General features: G+C 36.3%; 1 protein-coding gene across 1 annotated transcript in view; it reads right to left on the reverse strand.

Moving 5' to 3' along the window:
* Positions 1 to 20,494, reverse strand: part of LOC135218523 (putative neural-cadherin 2) — a 643,835-nt gene that overhangs the window by 486,039 nt on the left and 137,302 nt on the right. The window contains 1 exon segment of the mRNA XM_064254888.1: positions 12,787 to 12,851. Within this exon segment, the coding sequence (XP_064110958.1) occupies positions 12,787 to 12,844 (58 nt within the window). The 5' untranslated portion in view covers positions 12,845 to 12,851.

Raw genomic sequence — 20,494 nt, forward strand, 5'->3', positions numbered from 1 at the left:
AGTGTTGACGGTCAGGTATAGCTCGTTGCGGGGGTTTCCAGTGGTCCAGTAATTTTACTTAGTTGTTGTTAAACGCTAATATAAATAGATCGCGAAATATCGTGTCGTCTTGTGCGGTGAGGTAATTGGCATTTTGTAACGTGCTTGTTTGCATTATAGTTGTAGTTCGCCGAGATTGTAGTTATTTCTTACGTGTCTATAATAATTTAGCACTTTTTTGTTTTCATGTATTAAGTTTTGGCGTACTTATATTTAGCGCATGTTTAATTCGGTATATTGAATGTAGCAATTTGTTTGTTTAGCTCCATTTACAGGTACCGCGTTCAATTAGTTTTATATATAGATTTACGCTATCTGTTTTTTGCTTTTGTTTGGGTAACTTTATTCAGCTAGATTAAAATGTCAGATTTAAAAGCTGTAATTTCCAGGCGCAAAACGGTTCGTAAAAAAGTTACTGTTTGTTATGATAAACGTGATAGTTACAGGGGTTTAGATCCAGCCTTGCAAACGACCGAAAAGGGTCTTCTGCTTAACTACCAGAAGAGTTTATTGGAATTGGACAAAGAATTTTTTGAATTGAAGTTTTCAGATGACGGGGTAACAGAGGCGGCTTTAGATGCCGAGAGTGATTTATGTCAGGAATACCAGGATAGAATCCAGACTTGCTTGTCTTTGCTGCCTGTTCTCTCTCTAATCATTCTAATGTTAGCATTGATAATGCTCGTTCTTTGTTAAAGCAGCCCACTGCTCCTTTACCCAGGTTTACCAGTAAAGAAAACGAGGACTTCACGTCATTTCTTAAGGAATTCCGAAGTACCACTAGTTCCTTTACATACCCAGATCGTGGATTCTTTTGTTTGTTGCTCAAGCAGCAAGTAGACGGTCGTGCTAAATTGTTGTTAGATTCTTTAGAGGCGGACAAGCAAACCTTTAATGATGCAGTAGAGCTTTTGAAGGCAGCATTTGCTTCGGAAAGCACTCGTAAGGTAAACACGATCAGGCAGTTGACAGAACTTAAGTTAGGGCTTTCAGATGATCCATATTTATATATTTCAAAATTCAGGACTATACTTCAGTTCTGTTAGTACACTAGAAATAACTGCAGATGATTTTATACAGTACTTTGCATGGTCAGGCCTTAATGAACAATTTAAGAAAGAGTTGGTTCAGATTACCAATCAAACTCGTCCTAGCTGTAAGGATATTAAGGATAACTTCTTTACTGCCACTGAAAGGTATGAGAATGCTAGGAAAATTTCAAAGTTTAAAGGTTCCGCTATTTCTGGAAATATTCAAGGGAAGAATCAGGATACTTCACTAGTTTGGCTATCAAAGTCGACTCTAATATTAACAATGTATTAAAAAGCTGCAGCTTATGCCAAAAGGTAGATTCAAAGGATATTAATCACTTTATGTCCAAATGTCCAAATTTCCCTACTGCACAGGAGAAAGTATCTAAATTGTCAGAGTGTAATGGCTGTGTAAAATGTGGAAGTTTTATGCACCCGACTACTAAATGTTCGTTCAGGTTTCGCAAAAAGTGCTATCATTGTGGCGGTTGGCATTTCTCCTTTTTATGCATAAAGACAAGCTCCACCAAAGTAAAAAGGAGCAGTCTAGTTCTGTTACAGTTAAAACTGCGACGAACAGTGGAGTAGCAATACTACCTAATTGTAGTAGTAGATCTGCTCTTCCAACTTTTACTTTCCAAGTTTCAGGTCAAGGGAGATTATTCAGAGGGCTCAAAGATACCGGTTCACAAAGCACTTTTGTATCGGAGAGACTAGCCAATTTTGGTAAATTTAAAGTTATATGCAATGATGTTGACTCGACAGTTAATGGGTTTAATGGGCCCAAGCGGTCCTATAAAACTAGAATAAGTACAGTTGCCTATTACTTTTACCACTGGTGTAGTTGAGGTGTTTGCTATGGTTGTGCCTTCAATAAATATAAAGTTGTCCTTACCTGGTTTAGGGAAGGTTATTAAAGCCTTTAAAGATAAAGGTTATTCCTTTGCTGATGCCTTTTTAGACCAAAAATCTAGTGAAATTAGTGACATTGATGTCTTGTTAGGTTCAGATTCCTCTCATTGTTTGTTGGGAAAAGACGTTGGATTTGGCAATAATGCCTCATCTGTATATTGATACGTTGTATGGCATTATGCTAACAGGTAATCTTGACAGATTGATCAATAATGTGGATTATTTGCAGACTCGCGACAGTAATTTCTATTGCATGAACACTGATTCCAGTGAGCCGTTGTTATCTTTCCCAGTTGTGGACTCTTCTGTAAGTATATGCACACATTCTTTTTTATTGGGTTGTGATGATGTTAGTCCCTCATTTAGTGATGAAATTAAAGACCTTGATTTTGGTAATATTGCTACTAGTTGTAACTTTAATGTATTGAACACTAAAGGCCAAGGTCATAGAGGAAAAGTTAAGAGAGGCCACTAACCATATACTTGAGGCAGAATGCCGTAATTATCTTAATTATGATCAGCCTGAATGTGATGAGCAGACAACTGATCTGAATAGGAAGTTAATTGACTTCACGCTAAAGAATCTTTTCAGGGAAACAGATGGTAGGATTAGGGTTCCTTTGTTGTGGAATGGTAAACTATCTCATTTACTCGCTAAGAATGAGAAGGTTAGCTAAATTAATTTTAAAGTCTACATTAAAGAAACACAAGAAAGATAAAGGGAATTTGCTATTGGTGGATCAGACTTTCAGAGATCAGTTAGCCGAGGGTATTATTGAACCTGTAAATAATCTTGAACAATTTAAATTAGAGAACACCCAAATTATTCTTTCATTCCCCACATGGCTGTTTTCAAGCCTCAACGTGAGACAACGAAATGTAGGATAGTTTATCTCTCGAATTTGAGTGAAAATGAACGTAATAAAGCTCTGAATTTGTCCCATAACCAGTGTATGTTCCCGGGCCCTAGTCTGAACCAGAAAATGTTGTCCGCTTTCATTCATCTTCGGTTCGACAAGAAATTATTGACATTTGATTTGAAAAAGGCATTCAATATGTTGACTTTGAGTGAGAACGATCAGGCAAAACTTCTATTTTACTGGTTTCGTAATGTTAGGAAAGATGACTATACCCTGGTTCCATTTCGCAATGTCAGACTAAGTTTTGGTTTACGTTGCAGTCCTTTTCTCCTTATGATATCACTTTTTTATATATTGATTATCAACTCTGATAAAGATGATGACAAACTGAAAGAATGTAAAAGGTTGATCTATTCATTAACATACATGGACAACGGAGCCTATTCTTGTGAAAATCTTGATACCCTTCAGTGGGCTTATTCGGTTTTACCCAAAGTGTTCGAGTCCTTTAAATTTTCAGTACAGCAGTTAATAACTAATGATATTTCTTTGCAGAGTAGAATTGATAAAGATATGAAAATTGAGACGCCTATAGAGAATAAATTGTTTGGTTTGACATGGAATAGGGTAAGTGATGAAATTTTCACCAAGCCTATCAATCTTAATGCTGATGCCAGTACTAAACGTGAGGTTTTGACCACCATAGCTGCACAGTTCGATATTTTTGGGTTTAATTTGCCACTCATGAACAGAAGTAGGTTATTCATGCACAGGCTCAATGTTGTAAAGAACTTGATTGGGACAAACCTCTTAATAATGACTTGGTTCGTGAATGGAAAAACATATGTAGGCAGGCAAATTCCTCTCCCATAATCAGAGTGCCAAGGTTTGTTGGTCCTAGGGACGGTGAATACAAACTAATAGCATTTACAGATGCCAGTCGTTCTCTTTATGGTGTTGTAGTTTTTATATGTCATGTTGAGACAAATCGGTGTTGTTTTCTACAAGCTAAAAACCGTATGGTTAATACACATTTGAAGAATAAGTCGATTCCGTCATTGGAACTTAATGCAGTTTTGTTTGGTGTTGAAAGCTTAATGGACTTACACAGAGACCTTACCGGTGATGTGTGTATGAAGCCAGTTAACATATCTGAATTACTGTTGTATACGGATTCAATATGCTCACTTCATTGGCTCGATTCTTGTGTGTCCAAAATGGAAAAAATGCAGAGACTTAGTGTATTTACCACTAACAGGCTTAATGCAATCCAGAGGTTATGTGAAAAGTACCCTGTTAAATTTTGTTTTGTTTCAGGAAAAGAAAACCCAGCAGACAGCACTACTCGCCCCTTTTCTTATAGGTCTCTTATGAAAACAAATTATCTTATTGGACCAGATTCAAACTTTATTAAGACTGAAGATGAATTATCTGTTGTCATTCCTAATCCACGGACTGTTGACAAAATGGCTCCTGTCATCGATCATAATGTATATGTGGGAATTAATTCTGAACATTCTCTAAATAGTTCCGAAAATGCTCATTTAATAGACCCTAATGATATTTCTGATTTCAGGAGATTGGTTTTGATTCACCGAAGAGTCTTGCGGTGTGTTATGAAATGGAAGCAGAAGATAGGGATAGAAGGCAGTCCTAAATCACCTAATAGTAACCTGTTTGCTCAGGCCCTTAGCCAGATTATATCTACAGAGCAAAAATGTTTTTCCCTGAAGTTTTTCGTATTTTCAGGATCAAAAGGTTAGACTTAAAGACCTACCTAAGATAGTTACTCAACTAAATGTTTTTTTTGACAATAATAACGTTATTAGGGTGCAAGTAGTAAGATTTAATGCAAATGGGTTGGGTCAAAATGAATATGTTTCCTTATATTTGCACTTGCCTAGGGATAGTGTTTTAACTAGACTAATTGTTCTTGATGCTCATTCGAAATTATCCCACTCTGGATGTTATGCTGTATTGTCTGCCATTAGACGTACGTTTTATGTTCCTAAACACTTTTCTACCATTAAGAAAATTCTTAAAACTTGTGTTCATTGTAGGAGATTCAACAACAGAACTTTCCAGTTGAATCAAAATGTTTATAGAGAGTTTAGGTCTGACCCACCATCTATTCCCTTCAATAATGTTTTTATTGACTACCTAGGTCCTTTTACAGTTAAAAAGGACTCTGAATCTCAAAAGGTTTGGTTACTTATTTTTGCATGTACTTGGAGTCGAGGAATTGATCTCAGGATATGTAATGACCTCTCGGTCAAGGAGTTTTTAAGATCATTCCAACTTCATTGTTTTAATTATGGAGTACCACAGCTTGTTGTCAGTGACCTAGGCTCTCAGCTTGTTGCAGGCGCCAACATAATTCATGATTTTATCAGTGATCATGAGACTCTGCTTTACTTTGAGGAGAACAATGTGAAGCCCTTAACCTTTCAACAATACTTTAAGGGTTGTAGCAAACTCGGTTCCTTGGTCGAGACGTGTGTGAAAATGGTAAAAAGACTGCTCTTTGGTTCTATCAAGAATTGGGTTTTATCTTTTGCAGAGTTTGAATTTGTGGTAGAACACACTAAACATCTGGTTAATAAGCGCCCTATTGCATTTAAAAATGGATTGAGGGAAGCTAATGTTAATGATGTACCCGAACCTATCCCAACCCCAGAGAAATTGATAAGAGGATATGATACTCTTTCTTTAACCTAATTCCTTCACTGCAAGGAATGCCTCCTGATCCAGACTGGCAAACACCAGTTAGTTTAACTAGTCGTATCAACGATGAGTTTGAGAAACTTAGTAAGTTAGACAAAATTTGATTGAGAATTATCATTCGGAGTTTCTAGGAACACTTGTATCACAAGCAGTTGATAAGAAGGATAGGTACCGTCCAGCCCAGCAACATAATATTAAGGTAGGGGACATAGTCCTTTTAAAGGAACTTAACACTAAACCTAGCAGCTATCCTATGGCTATTGTCCAGAAACTAGAAGTCAATAGCAATGGTGAGGTAACTGGAGTGACCCTTTTAAAGGGTAAGACCAAGGAAGTTATAAAACGTCACATCTCGACTTTAATTCCTTATCTAGAGGTAAAGGATTTGGGTGAAGATGACTGTATCTCTACCCCTGATGTTGAACAAAATAATGACACTAATAATCTTCGTGTTCGCAGGAAGGCTGCGATATTAAGTGAGCAGCGAACACGAGAATATTTGAATATGTAGGTTAAGTATGACTGAATTTTTATACAATTTACATATTAAATTGTATCCCTGGCCTGCAATTGCCAGAAAATTACGAATATAATTCGTAACTTTCCATTTTTTTGTTTGTATTAACCGCATATTTTGACTCAAAGGGAGTAAGTAGTTGTTTGATAGTTTTAAGTTGGTATTCAATTAGATTGTTTTCATTTTTAACCCTCTTCCATTGGTTCCCTTATTACCTTGTTATACTATACAAGCCGATATGGTTATGTACTGAAAGACAGGAGAGCAGTAATCACTCAGTCCGCAGTATGGCAGCAACTCCTCCTCCTATTCCTCTAAGCCTTCTGTGAAATTACTAATCTTCGTGTTCAAGTGTTTTTCGCAGATGTGTTTCTTCGTCGATAATCATACAGTGAGGAATATAAACAATATGATGTTGTAAAAATCCTTTCTGGACCACTGGATAGCTTCTTCGACTGGTTTGCCACGACCATGTGCCACGTCGAGACGTATGCAGTTCTGAAGTCCTCGTCCTCGAGTTATGACCAAGGGCTTACTTTGATGTATTCAGCATCGTTGTGTGTGATTGAGCCAAGTGGAGTCCTAGCTTGATGTGTCGTATAATTGGATCCTTTGTCTGCAACTTGCTCTTGTGGTGAACGTCGTCGTCACTTCCACTTATATGCCTCTTCTGGACAATAACAGGTATGGGTTCAACTGAAGGAAGCGGGTTTTAGTTAGATTCCTGTTATTGCCAGTACTTTCATTTACATTTAAGTAAAGGTCTTGCTAAACCCTTAATTATAAATAACTATTCTTGGTCCTTTTGAGTCAATTTATTCATATAAAATTCCCAGGTATTTGCGTTAAAGGTTGCATTGTTATGAAGTTTAGGGCTTTGGTTAAATTTATTTTGTGCGAAACCCTGTAAAAATTTATGCAGCTTAATTTTGAGTAATTCTGGGTTAGTTTTAATTTGACTTACTGTTTCCATGTCACTAATAGTGATATTGTTCATATTTTTAGGACAGAGTGGTTACGAACTAAAACATATTCACTGAAAAGGACTTTCTCGCTTCGTCTACGTTTTGGATGAGGTCCTTTCGTCGACAGGAATTCCATTTAACTATATAGCGGTCTAACATACGAATGTACTATTTGGCTTGCCACCTTCAGCGTGTTTGTTGTTAATTGTAAGGTGTTGTAATAATTATATTAATCTGTATGTTAGCTGTTTAAATTACTTTCCTAAGTTTTGTTTAAGTGAATAAGTGTTTTACAAAAGTTTAGTTCATCAGTTGATAACTCACAGGGCTAATGTCTCTTAAGGAGGAGTATTGTCTATGATAATGATAATAATATTGTTTGTTTGGCCTCATATATTTATAACAGTGATAAAATGAGTGCAACCTGTTTTAGGTCATTTGTACTTCCTTGGCTGGAATACTGTTCTCCAGTGTGGATGTTTGCCTGTGACAGAGATTTTTCTCTTTTAGATAGGTTGGTTCGTGGCAGTATGTTTCTGTTTCTTAATAGTGGCATATATGACTTGGGCCATCGACGGATGGTTTCTTGTCACTTTTTCATAAGTTGCATTTCTACAGAGATCTGTCACATTCACAATTAATCCCTGATCCCCTTTATCTGTCGAGAGCAACCAGATTCGATGAACAGCAGCATCATTATGCAGTAAATGTGCCTTGCTGTCGAACTTCTCAGTTCCAGAGGACCTTTATTCATCACACCGTTGGACTCTGGAACCTGGAACAGCCCTCCAGAGGATGTCATGCATTTGTAACTTCAGAACTTAGAACAAAAATACTATGCATTATACTACCCCAAATACTATTCTTCTTGCATTTTAATAAATTTTTACCTATTTATCGGCTTATTATTTTTTATGCAATCCACTTTACTTCCTCTTACTTCTTCCTAATGAACACTATCGTCTTTTGAAGTTTGCATTTCAAGTTAATGGCCTCTGTGGTCTTGTTCCATATGAATAGGTTTCATATAATAATAATAATAATAATAATAATAATAATAATAATAATAATAATAATAATAATAATAATAATAATAATAATAATAATAATAATAATAATAATAATAATAATAATAATAATAATAATAATAATAATATGTTTCAAAAGGATGATGGCTGCTTCAGTGGAATTCAGTTTGTAATAAAACTTTTCCAGCTTTTCTGATAATGCCCTCATCTGTGTGGGGTTAGCTTTACAATAGTTGTCCAATAGTCATTTCATTCATGGAAGGATACAAATACTACATACAGGTTTTCTATTTACTTGTGAAACTACTGAGAACTGCTTATACAGGAGAAATGTGCATTTTGAATTTTAATGTGACTTAGTAGCACTGGAGGTTGATAGTGTATTGAATTATTTTGAAGATGATGGTTATAATTTTGTGATAGCATCAGATGGAAATGTGGCGTGACATGCTTTTCACAGTTTAGCTTGAGCATACACTGTAAAACTGGTGGGCTAGTGCCTGTCTCGCTCATTCAGGTATTTGATTATGATCATAAAGATGGTGTGACTGGTAGGTAACTTGGGGGAATTTTGAGCGTACGTTTCCTTAGGACATCTCGCAAGAAAGGCTGATAATGTCATTACTGGGAAATATGTTTGGGCAGTTAGGAGGTCTTCTTATGACTGTTGGCAGTAGTACTGCCTCCTGTGTAACATTCAGGGAGGGCTTACTTTTTTAGAAGTTGCAGTGCCTCAGCATTATCATTTTCTTTTACGCTAATATGTTTCTTCACAGTACTTCGAGATGCTGCCTTCTTGGATATGATAGGAAATCCTTATATAGAGACATCGCACTCATCCCAATATCAATGATAGAAGATCCTCAGACAAGGAATCACAACTGGAAGACAACATTATCTTCATAAATTCACTGCAAATAGGCAGTCCTCTGGTTTTTATTACATTTATCATGGCAGATTCACTTGTCAGAGTTTACTAGTTTAACATGTCTTGTGATGATCTCTTTTAGGACACACTCACTTGTCCCTATTCAGAGTTCATGTAGGCACAGTAATGTATCCTGTTAGGAGTTGTTCTTATCTAGAGGAAAATGGTGTTGGAGCACGCAGTTCGTCAGTTACCTTTTATATTCCTTTGTCTCTACTGTGGGGGAATGACCATTATTAAAAAAAAGAAAAAAAATAACCCATCAAGTTATTTGTGAAGAGAGCTCTAAAAATGTATGTGGTAATACCACCGTTATTGTAATGTTTGGGGAACTCACTCCATACACTAAGCATCACCAAGTTTATCTCTTTCGAGTTTACTAAAGCCATCATGCAAGTCCACTGCTGGGAGACAAGGCCATCAATGGAAGGAAGTTCCTAGCTGATACTTTCTTTGTAATCATAGCATATGTTTCTATTCTTTTCGAACGTAAATCTATTTCCTGATAACTACACTTTCAACTACGATCATGATTAATTAAACCTGGAGTGAACGTAACCCTCAGGCTACCCAGACCTACCTACCAGTCAGATACCCAACGGTACCCATAGAAAAAATTACTGGATATCATCTCTTCCTGATGAATTTACTGCTATTCGTAAGGGTCAAGAAGCTGTTGATTCATTAAGGGTATAATCCTTCTTTGACTATCATATCTAAACAATAAGATTACCAAAAGCATCGGCTTTTTAACCCAACCACGCTTTCTTTAGGCTCATTGTCTGAATGACCTTACTTCGTCGAAGCCCGATTCACGATATCTTTGAAGTACATTTAGTCAGATTTGAAGAATCTGTTCCCAGGAAATTTAAAGATAGCTGGTAAACTCGGAAAATCGACCCAACACCCTGTACAACGCCTGTAGTAACTCGGGAAGAGACACTAGCACTTAAACCATTACAGTCAGTGTTCGCGGCTAATCTTCCATCTCCCCCACTTTACCATCAACTGCTGTGTATGCTTCTACTCGGCTTCTCTGTCCCTTTAACAACTACCGCTCCTAAACCTCCATCTACACTCCTGAACAAGTAAAGCGTCCGTTGCTCTTTTTAAAAGATATTTAACAGAATAGAGCATGTAATCTTGAAGGTGGGTGCCTCACCAACAGATCACCAGGCCCTGCCTAAATGATCATTTAATTAGCTTTTTTGTTATTTTTACTTATCAAGAAGTTCCACCAGAAGCAAGCATTTATTCCGTACGAAAGAAAATTACAATGTTTTCCTTACTCTAATTTTTTCCTATCTTGCTCAGTTGCCTAACGCTAGAATACAAAATCTTTTAACTGTCTCAACTGTCGCTTTTTCAATTTGAAGTATAATTAATGAAGACTGGTCTTCTGTTTCTCATCCAAAGAATTTCTGTTTAAATTTCAGCAAATTAAATGGAAAAAATGTTTTAAACTTCACACCCTTCCCTTTTCCTTTTATCAATTTTATTTGTTTATGCCTTTTGTGTCTCATCCTGTTGACCGAAACGTATTTGTCATTTCCTTAATTCCTAATTAATCCTTTCCTTGGATTCTGACGATTACTTTTATTTGAACGTCTTCATTTTTAAACGTTCATTTTAATCATAAACGCAGGCCTTATTAATAAACAAACTCTTCAAACACTTAAACAAGAAAGGTTCTTCCTTTTTGTCCTCAAGATACTTTTACCGCAATGCAATGTCCCAACTAACTATCTAGTAATTTCACATAACATAAAAGATTATTTAACTTATCCATCAAAATAGGTCCCTACTTATATGAAATGCAGCAATCGCCTACTCGCGTTTGATTAAAATTTAATTATAGTGTCTACTGAACAAGAAGAAAACTTTGGCAAATTGCTCTCTTGACGCGAACTTTTTTTTTCCCGCATCTAGAATTTCACTCTTCACATTATAGTTGCGATGTACCTTCTGTTCTTATATGAATTTTTCGCTGGCGCTCTGATCATTAGAGCACGACGCAGAAGCTACATCACTACAAAAATGTGAAGTAGCTTCTGTATCATGCTCACTGTCAGAGCACGATACAGAAGCTACTGAATCATTATATGACTGTGTCGCTGGCGGTCTAATTATCAGAGCACGACAAACTTCGTCCGACATAATTTACATAGATTAACGGAAAAAACTCTATTACTGATTCATTACTGGAATGTCGTGGAAGAAAATTAACTCATAAATTTCTTCAATAATGACTGTTTTTCTTGCTAAAATAAGGACTTTCATGAATCACTCGATATCTCACTTTTATTTGCTTTCTTATATATTGTCCATCATATGTTTAATATTTTTCAGCCAAAACTATAATAAACAGAACAGCGACAACGATATTCTGAAACGTCGATACTGTTTAAATATTGTAAAGCATTTTTAAATTATATTCAAAGATACATACGTATATGCCATGCAGAGCTGAAGGGAAATTTGGGAGTGAAGTTTTAAAGGTATATGAAGAGGCAGTTGCGCAATGAAAGATTTATTCTATAATGACAGGAACTTGAAAGATCATTGCACAAGATTTTCTATTTTCATGTGCTTTCTAAGCTTCATTTCTACGAACGCCATCTCTCTCTCTCTCTCTCTCTCTCTCTCTCTCTCTCTTCTCTCACTTTATTTTAATGAACGAAAACAATGATTATTATATATTTCCCAAACCCAGTCGGGCACAGATTCCGATTTTCGCGAATGCAGTATCTATCTCATTCTTTCACCAAAATAGACCATATCTACTTTCTCCACAGCATTCCTCTCCCACACTCAAACTTGTCCTTCTAGAACTGACTCGTATGTGCATTTTGATCGGTCCAAAGAGATTTACGATACTTCAGTTGCTAACTTCTAGACCTTCCAGCCCCCTAAAAACATTCTTAGTCTAAATAATTCCTGCACACTAACAAAAAAACAAAAACATACTCACATAAACTGTATGATTTAACACCATGCTTTCTGTCCGTAAACAAATTCAACTGTCTTATATTTAGTATTCATTATATTCTTTCTTTCTTTCCTTTTTAATATATCAAAGGGAATTGGTGCTAGAAACCTCATGCGTATTGGTCACGTTCAAGGACATAGCCACATCTACATGCTCGAAGGGCGTCTTTATATAACTTAAGAGATAGAAACTGAAGACTGGGTTGTCTTTCTAATCGTTATAACGTCATTGTGATTTGTCAGGATGAAAACAAAAAGCATTTTATAGGTCACATTCGGGGTCCCCAAATACGCCAACATAAACCTTGTCTCTATATGAGAACCGTGATGATGACTGGTAACAGAAAGTAGAAAGACTTTGATATACGTAATTGCTCCAAGGCAGCAGAGCACACTTTAACTACAAGGTTTATGAAATGTCATGAAAAGTACCGTCTCCCATCGTGTCAAGTCAACGTCTAACTCGACTAACCTTGTGAGTTATAAGAGTTATCAGGTACTCCACCTCTTACTTACGAGCAATTTGGGCGAGAAATATCTTTAAAAAGCTCTCGTGAGGAATGCGCGTCGCGAACCTCATCTACATTTGGAATGACTCACTCTACTCAAACTCAGTGTAGTCTCGTGTGCCATCTGCGATCTAAGGTCACTCCAGGGACAGTCATAACTGGTATACTCTATTTTTAACTGAAAAGCGAGCCTGAGATCTCAGCCAAAAAACCCGTTTACACAGTGAATTTGCGCGCGAGCTTGTGTGCATCGTTACTTGTAGAAATCACTTTATCAATACTCACTGTTATGTAGATTTTCCTCTAGAGGAATAAGAAGAGGAATGACAACGTTGACCGCCATTTTGGATCTGCAAGAGAGCAAATTAGACATTAGAAAAAATAAGTATTAATTGTATCTTTTAAATATTCTGCGAAGTTTTCTTTGGATGATCACTAGTAATACGATCTTTGCTATGGAAATGTATCCATTGACACTAAATGATCGTCTCATAACATATTTAATCATTTAATCCACTTGCTACCTCTGAATAAAGTATTATCATTCCATTATTATAGAGAATAGCTTCGTTACCTATCCAGTTTTGAATATTCAGAGCCTTTATCGGTAATCACATTTTAAAGTTTCGTCACCTCATTTTAATCGGACAATAATTTCCCACTCCGCCCCCCTCCTACACCACCCCCCCTAAACCCACCCCAATTTGTTTTTTACGCGTTACGCATTCGAAACTAAACTGTGCATAACGTTAGTGAATAAATTTCTAATATTATGTGAATACAACATCTCGCCAACGATTTCCAAGATACTCCTCCTGCATCCTGCTTACATTAGAGGTTAATAAAGTTTGTTTATGGAGGATGTTAGGGGGATCAAGAAGCCCTTAAGTGTCTATTAAAAGTCACTCCCCTCAAATATCATTAATCTCTTATACGATAATACCCTCACCGGTATATCTCCAATGCAGTTCGTAAAGTTCATGGCTTTGGGCTCTTTACGACATTGAAGTATGAACTCTCTCTCTCTCTCTCTCTCTCTCTCTCTCTCTCTCTCTCTCTCTTCTTCCTTACTCCTCTTCTTCTTCTTCAAGTGAGACCGAGACTTATAGGCCTTTAGCAATCAAATTTCTCTCTCTCTCTCTCTCTCCCCCTTATTCTTCTTCTTCCAGTGAGACTGAAACTTATAGGCCTTTAGCAATCAAACGGATCTCTCTCTCTCTCTCTCTCTCTCTCTCTCTCTCTCCTTCGCCATCTTCTTCTTCTTCTAGTGACACTTATAGGCCTGGAGCAATCAAATAGATCTTAGTCCAAGTTCGCAGGCAAGATCCATCTCACCATTTTCAAGGAGTTTAATGGCTCTGTCGCCTTTTTATAGATTTAGAATGCACGGAAGCGAAAAGAGGAGAAGAAGAGGAGGAGGAGGAGGAGAATCTTGACCTACTACGAGGTCGAAAGCATGCTAAGATTTGGTGGCTGGTAGCAACTTCAACTTCTTCTTCCTCTTCTTCTTCTTCTTGCACGACATTGTGACATAGTGAGGGAGAAAAGGCCTTAATGTATTCAAGGGGGAACTGGGGAACGACCGTCGTGGCAAGTATCTGAGAATATCTGCAGACGAGGGTTGGAGTCGTTATTATTCAAGAAGCCTGGCCGGTAGTTGAATGTGAAATGGAGATTTATAATATGGGGCCCGGGGAAGGGAGAAAACTGCATTCACCAAGACTTGCTCAAATGTTTAGAGGAAGGAACGAGAGAGAGAGAGAGAGAAGACGACGCAAACGGATTATACTCTGGTGATGTGAGGTGCATTGCATAAACATCGGACACATTAATTCTGGGGAAAAAATCATTAGTATTATTGGTTATTTCCTGCTTTAGTTGAATGTTATTAATACTCATATTTTTCTTTACTATATCCGTGATCTACGATCCGTATTACGATCTTCATACAAGAGGATTGCTATATATATATATATATATATATATATATATATATATATATAGATATATATATATATATATATATATACACACACATATATATATATATATATATATATATATATATATATATATATATATATATATATATATGTGCGTGTGTGTCTGTATGTATATTATTATATATATACATATATGTGTGTGTGTGTGTATGTATATATATATATATATATATATATATATATATATCTATATATATATATATATATATATATATTCAGAGTTGGGTGGTATATTTATGTATGATTTGCCAGACAACTAACTATGGTTGGAAAGTCCTTCACCACAGTTCCACCGCAGTGAATTCGTCATTCACATAATTTTAAAAACATATCTCCTGACACTTAAACTCCAGTTTCCTATGTACCTTTCTAAATAACTGATAATGTTAAACTTCAGCAAACTTATTATGAATGATGGCAGCCATGCTTTCAGCCAGTGTAGAATAATAACGAAAACACCAGAACTGCAAAACTTTTCCCTTGGAACAGAATAAATTCATCGCAGAGAGCTTCGTTAGCGAGATTTTAAAGGCAAATAGCACTCACTTTCGCTAGCAGGAAATTAAGCCCTGTAAGCCCTCGAAGAGAACGAAAAAGCAAACAAAATTTGAAAGGTCTGAAAAATAAGGGAGTCCTAATATTCAACTTTAATTGGAGAAATCTCATGTTTCAACAGATGATACAAATGTGACTGATCTGACCACTTAGATAATTAAGCTTAAAGAAATTTTCCATTTATCTAATTTCGATTAAACTTTTAATGTTTTTTTCATGACATACCACATGAGACTTTTACATACAATATCAAGAATATGTTTTCTTAGCAAAATGTTTGCCTGGGCTATGACATTGCATAGGTCCAATTTTAAACGGAAGTGAACTAAACATGTTTTCAAGGGCTATGGAAATAAAAAAAAATAACTATATGTATTTATTGGTCTGTAATGAGTTACGTTTTCCAGGAGGCCCAAGAGATTAACATCTTCATAGAATACAGAACTTATAGTTTTCCCTAGCAAAACCAAATTGTTATTGCTGTATATCATATCAAATTACATCGAAAACAACTTTAACGACAAATGCTATTCTCTCGGAATATCTATACATAAACACGGCCATTAACATGATTGTGAATGCTCGTGTAAACTTGGGAAATTCAGGGGACGTCTGCAGCCCTAATTAGAGTTTTCTAGATTCATGAGTAAAGCAAATAATTGAAGTCTTCTCATGTTACTGTAATCTTCATTATCATTAGAGCATAAGCAATAAGTTCTAGAACATGATCAAAACATAACTTTTTTTTAGTAATTATATAATAATATATATATATATAGATATATATATATATATATATATATATATATATATATATATATATGAATTATATATGATATATATATATATATATATATATATATATATATATATATATATATATATATAATTATACACAAACATGTATATGTGTATGTATATGCAACGAGAGGCAGACGGACAAAGAGAGAACAATTGAAGTACGTAAGTGTACGTAAAAGAAAAGCACAACCACGGGCGAAATTAGCTTCAAGTTTATTCGCAAGTGGTATGAACTTGGTTGCCGGAGCGCTTAATGCAAATGAAGATCTGCTGAAACCAAGGGATTACTTTTCTTTGAAGTTCAGCTTATTGCCTTCATTACTGGTAACTTAGCTTGAAATCTTTAACTATTGCAACTTTCAGTTTATAAGCTTTGAATAAATATAGATTATTTTTATGCTTAAATAGAAACTTCGGTCTACGACAAAAACGTTAGATTGTTTATTTTGAAAAGATACCAAAGAGGATTTATCAAAATTTCTATGCCATTTTTAAAAAGGAAACGAGACTTAGTGCATCATCTTACGGACTGACTGGAATTTACCTATTGGTAAAAACAAGTCTTTTTCTTTGGAACCTGAAATAATTATAACGTCATTAATCCTAAAATTGAGTTAAATGCCTTACGCGTTAATATCCTAAATTTTCCAGGCATTACGACTAATAGTATTAGAAGTAAAAGTATATCGCAAAAGCCACGAACATAAAATGATCACCTTAGCCCGCAGACAGACATCATAAAGGGCCAAACTTGCACTTGACAGTGTATGCTACGTTATATTCCCTCTGCCGCAGTGCTTAACATTTGGAAGAGTAAGCAATAAGGACAACTTTTCTATCGTTCTCTCTTTCTTGATACTACAGTTTGGGCAAATCAAATATGACAAGATAAAGCAACTCGCACATGAGGCTTATACATCCACCGAGGCTAGACAATAGATAGGTCGTAAGGTAGGGCAAGTAGGTGCTTATAGTCCTTAGAATCGTAACTGGACCGTTTAATTTAAGGTTAAAATTATATAATATATATATATGATATATATATTATAATATATATATATATCTATATATATATATATATATTTATATATATATATATATATATGTGTGTGTGTGTGTGTGTGTATGTATGTATGTAGAATGTGAGTGTGTGTGTGTGTGTGTGTGTACATATATACATACAAGCATACAAACACATACACATAAATATATGCCTAAATGTATTTAGTATGGGAGAGAAAGGCCTGATAGCATTCGTGAGCAAGGAAAGGAAACCGCTTAGGTTTACGTAAGTAAATATAACTAATGACAGTAAAAAAATAAAACCAGAAGGGATTCCTACAATATGCAAAGCAAGAGAGGTACAAGGTGCGCGCAAAAGATTGGAAAGAGCTTAGGAATGTTTGGGAAACTCTTGTTGGATTTGTATGAAGGGGCTTTGTGAACCTACTCTCCTTACGAAAGTAAAGCACAATGTGATTGAAAGAAAAGCACGGAAACCGTTAATTAAGAGGAACAGTCTGCATACAATATGTGGCAAACGTAGGGCTGGCATAGGTGGAAGGGAGAATCAGAGAGCTTCTTGAGGGACTGGTCGTATGGATTGCATTGAACATAGAATTTAGGTCAAAGGTTAAGCACTGGGACCTATAGGGTTATTCAGCGTTGAAACGGAAATTTACAGTAAAAACTCTGAAAGGTGTAACAGGAGGAACGCCTCGCAGTTCCACTATGAATCAATTGTTAGGAGAGGGTGGAAAGTAAGATGGAAGAAAGAGAATATGAAAGGAGATACAGTAAAAGGCGCGAAAGGGGTTGCAGCTAGGGGCCGAACCACGCTGCAAAGAAACCTAAGTAATGCCTACAGTCCACCGCATGGCGTGCACTGACGGCACTATCCCCTTATGGGCGACTGGTCGTATGGGAAGAAGAGAAAAGGAGTCTTTATTTTTTTAGACATATATAATCAGCTATGTAAGGTCTTCCATACTATATAACTCTTAAAAGATCTTAGAAAGCTATTATCACAGCTGTCATAAAACACCTCGGTCGCCAGTTTGATTGATTAGAAAAGTACTAATTGAATATGTATTGCAGTACCTAAAAATGAATTAATCATAGATTTTTCTATTAATACTCAGTCTAAATTATGGCTAATTAGATTGTAATTATGATTGTTAGTCAATATTTAACCCGTTTTCTGTAACAATGGTTACCCTCCATCACCAGCCCATCAAAATTTGTAAAGAACGTTTTTTGAATACATGGTATTCCTAAAATATTAAAATTAACTGTACCTACTGTTTTATTTATGAAGACAACATTTAGGATTCTATGTCTATAGGCATTCATGTGAACAACCTGCAAGAAAAAAAATCAATTGGCAAATCCCGATAGAAACTGGAAAAGTTGTTCTCTTGCCCTTTCTCGACAATATTTGGGCGTAAAGTTTTTCAGTCCAAATTTAGCACCGTTTTATAGGAAAGCTACAAACAATTCATCTTAAGTGTAGCGTTTGTCAGGGCATAATATTATCATGAAACTGCATTCTATTCAGTATTCTCATTTAGCTTAAAGGGAGTGACAAGACATTTGACGCAGGAACACCTGTACTTGAACTTCTTTCCAGGAAACTTCCAAACCATTAGACATTTCAATTAACTATGCTGATGATTCATCAGCAGCCACTCTAATGTCACAATACGCGCACACACACACACAATGCGTAGTTCTCCTTTATCGTGTATGTAGTTGATGCAGTCTGGACAATATGGATTTTTATAACTCTTCAACGATATTCAACCAAAACTTTTTATGTATTTCTGTTCCTTCTCATACTATCGTGGTCCAGTTATCTATGCTATCTTATCCAACCACCCATTTTTCGTTTTACCCGAGCTTACCTTTTTAACACTTTACGTATCTCCAAATGTCCCAACTTTCATTTTATTTTAATGACAAGCAATTCATCCCCATATTTTACCTCTATCAAAGATTTAGCTGAAAATTTCCTTTATATTTGAAAACAGCGGTTTTCATAGAAACTCCCCTTCTCATCTGGTGTAGCCTTCCTTTCTTCACCTTTCTTCGATTCGCCTTATTCTATCATCATCGATAACATTAATTCCAGAATACCTACATGTATTAATAGTTTACACTTTTTTAAGATATTTACTCATGTTCCTTAGTCCATAGTCATGTTCCTGATATCCATTTACTCTCATTGTCCTTACTCTTCCTCACATGTATTTGAAAATTTCTCCTTGCATAAACGCTTTCAGAGCCTTTCTAGCGATCTGCATTTCCTCTTCACTATCACTGGATTGATTAATTTGTAGAGGTTTACGGCATAATGCCAAGGACTGGGGCAACTAAGGCCATTCAGCGCTGAAACGGAAATTGACAGTGAAAAGGTTTGAGAGGTGCAACAGGAGAAAAGCCTTGCAGTTTCACTATGAATCAAATGTTAATAGAGGATGGAAAGTAAGATGGAAGAGAGATAATATGAGAGGAGGTATAGTAAAAGTAATAGAAATAGTTGCAGCTAAGGGCCGAAGGGACGCTGCAAAGAACCTTAAGTAATAACTACATTGCACCTAATAAGGTGCATTGACGGTCTACTCCCCTACTGGATTCACTATTATTAGCCAGGAATATATCTGTGAAGAATTACCACTTAAGACTTCATTCTTGTCCCGCAGCTTTGCGCCTACTTATTCGAATTTCCTGCCCCTGACTAACTGCCTCGCTCTACCTTCAGTTAGTGAAGAGCCATCGAGACAACACACACGCCTCAGACTCACCAGCAGTGAAGCGCTTTGTTTACACCATGAAAAATGTTCAGCTGCTCTCAAGACTCCATTGTCTATGTTAAATATCCTCTTACTAAGTTCATATATCTCAAATAAAGTTTTTTCGGTGCTATTTTGGCTTGTTAGCTACGCGTCACCTCCGAGACGCTAATACCAATTATGGCGGAAGCTCAATGGGACACCGTGTTTATCTCGGTGGTCTTGGTTTAGTACTAGCCCCTAGGGGAACAAAGCATTATATACAGCCATTTCTATTCTACGTGGTTGACAAATTTTATATTAATAAACGATCTTTGATATCCGAGGGACTAGTACTATACACAGTGTCCCATTGAGCTTCCGCCTTGTTTAGTACTATAGTAGATTCACATCAACAGTGCATCCGATGTCTAGGCCAGTCCTTAAAGACGCTCTTGTCTCTCAGGAGAGGTGAACATACATCCTGCCTATGCGAACTCTCTCGAGAGACAGAGTTTCCAATCCTGTGATTGGCTTATCAACAGCCAATCAGGAGCATCGTAAGGGACTGGCCTAGACGTCAAATGCACGGTTGATGTGGATCTACTATAACTGCTCGGAGATGCTGCATAGCGCGTTTTTTTTCTTTCGTTTTTTTTAATCCCTACATAAATGTGTCATAGAAAATGAACTGACCAAGACACTCTTTCTTGGCTAAATCTATATTGTTCTACCGACCGTTCTGTTGCCTGTCTTACCTTACTATGTTATCTGTATTACTTCCTTGCCATGTTAGGGAAAGTAATACAGATAAATTCTTTTGTAACTTTCCTATCACTCATATATGCCGTGTGCATCCGGGTC

Source organism: Macrobrachium nipponense, chromosome 9 (assembly GCF_015104395.2).
Source record: "Macrobrachium nipponense isolate FS-2020 chromosome 9, ASM1510439v2, whole genome shotgun sequence".
NCBI classification, from domain to species: Eukaryota; Metazoa; Arthropoda; class Malacostraca; order Decapoda; family Palaemonidae; genus Macrobrachium; species Macrobrachium nipponense.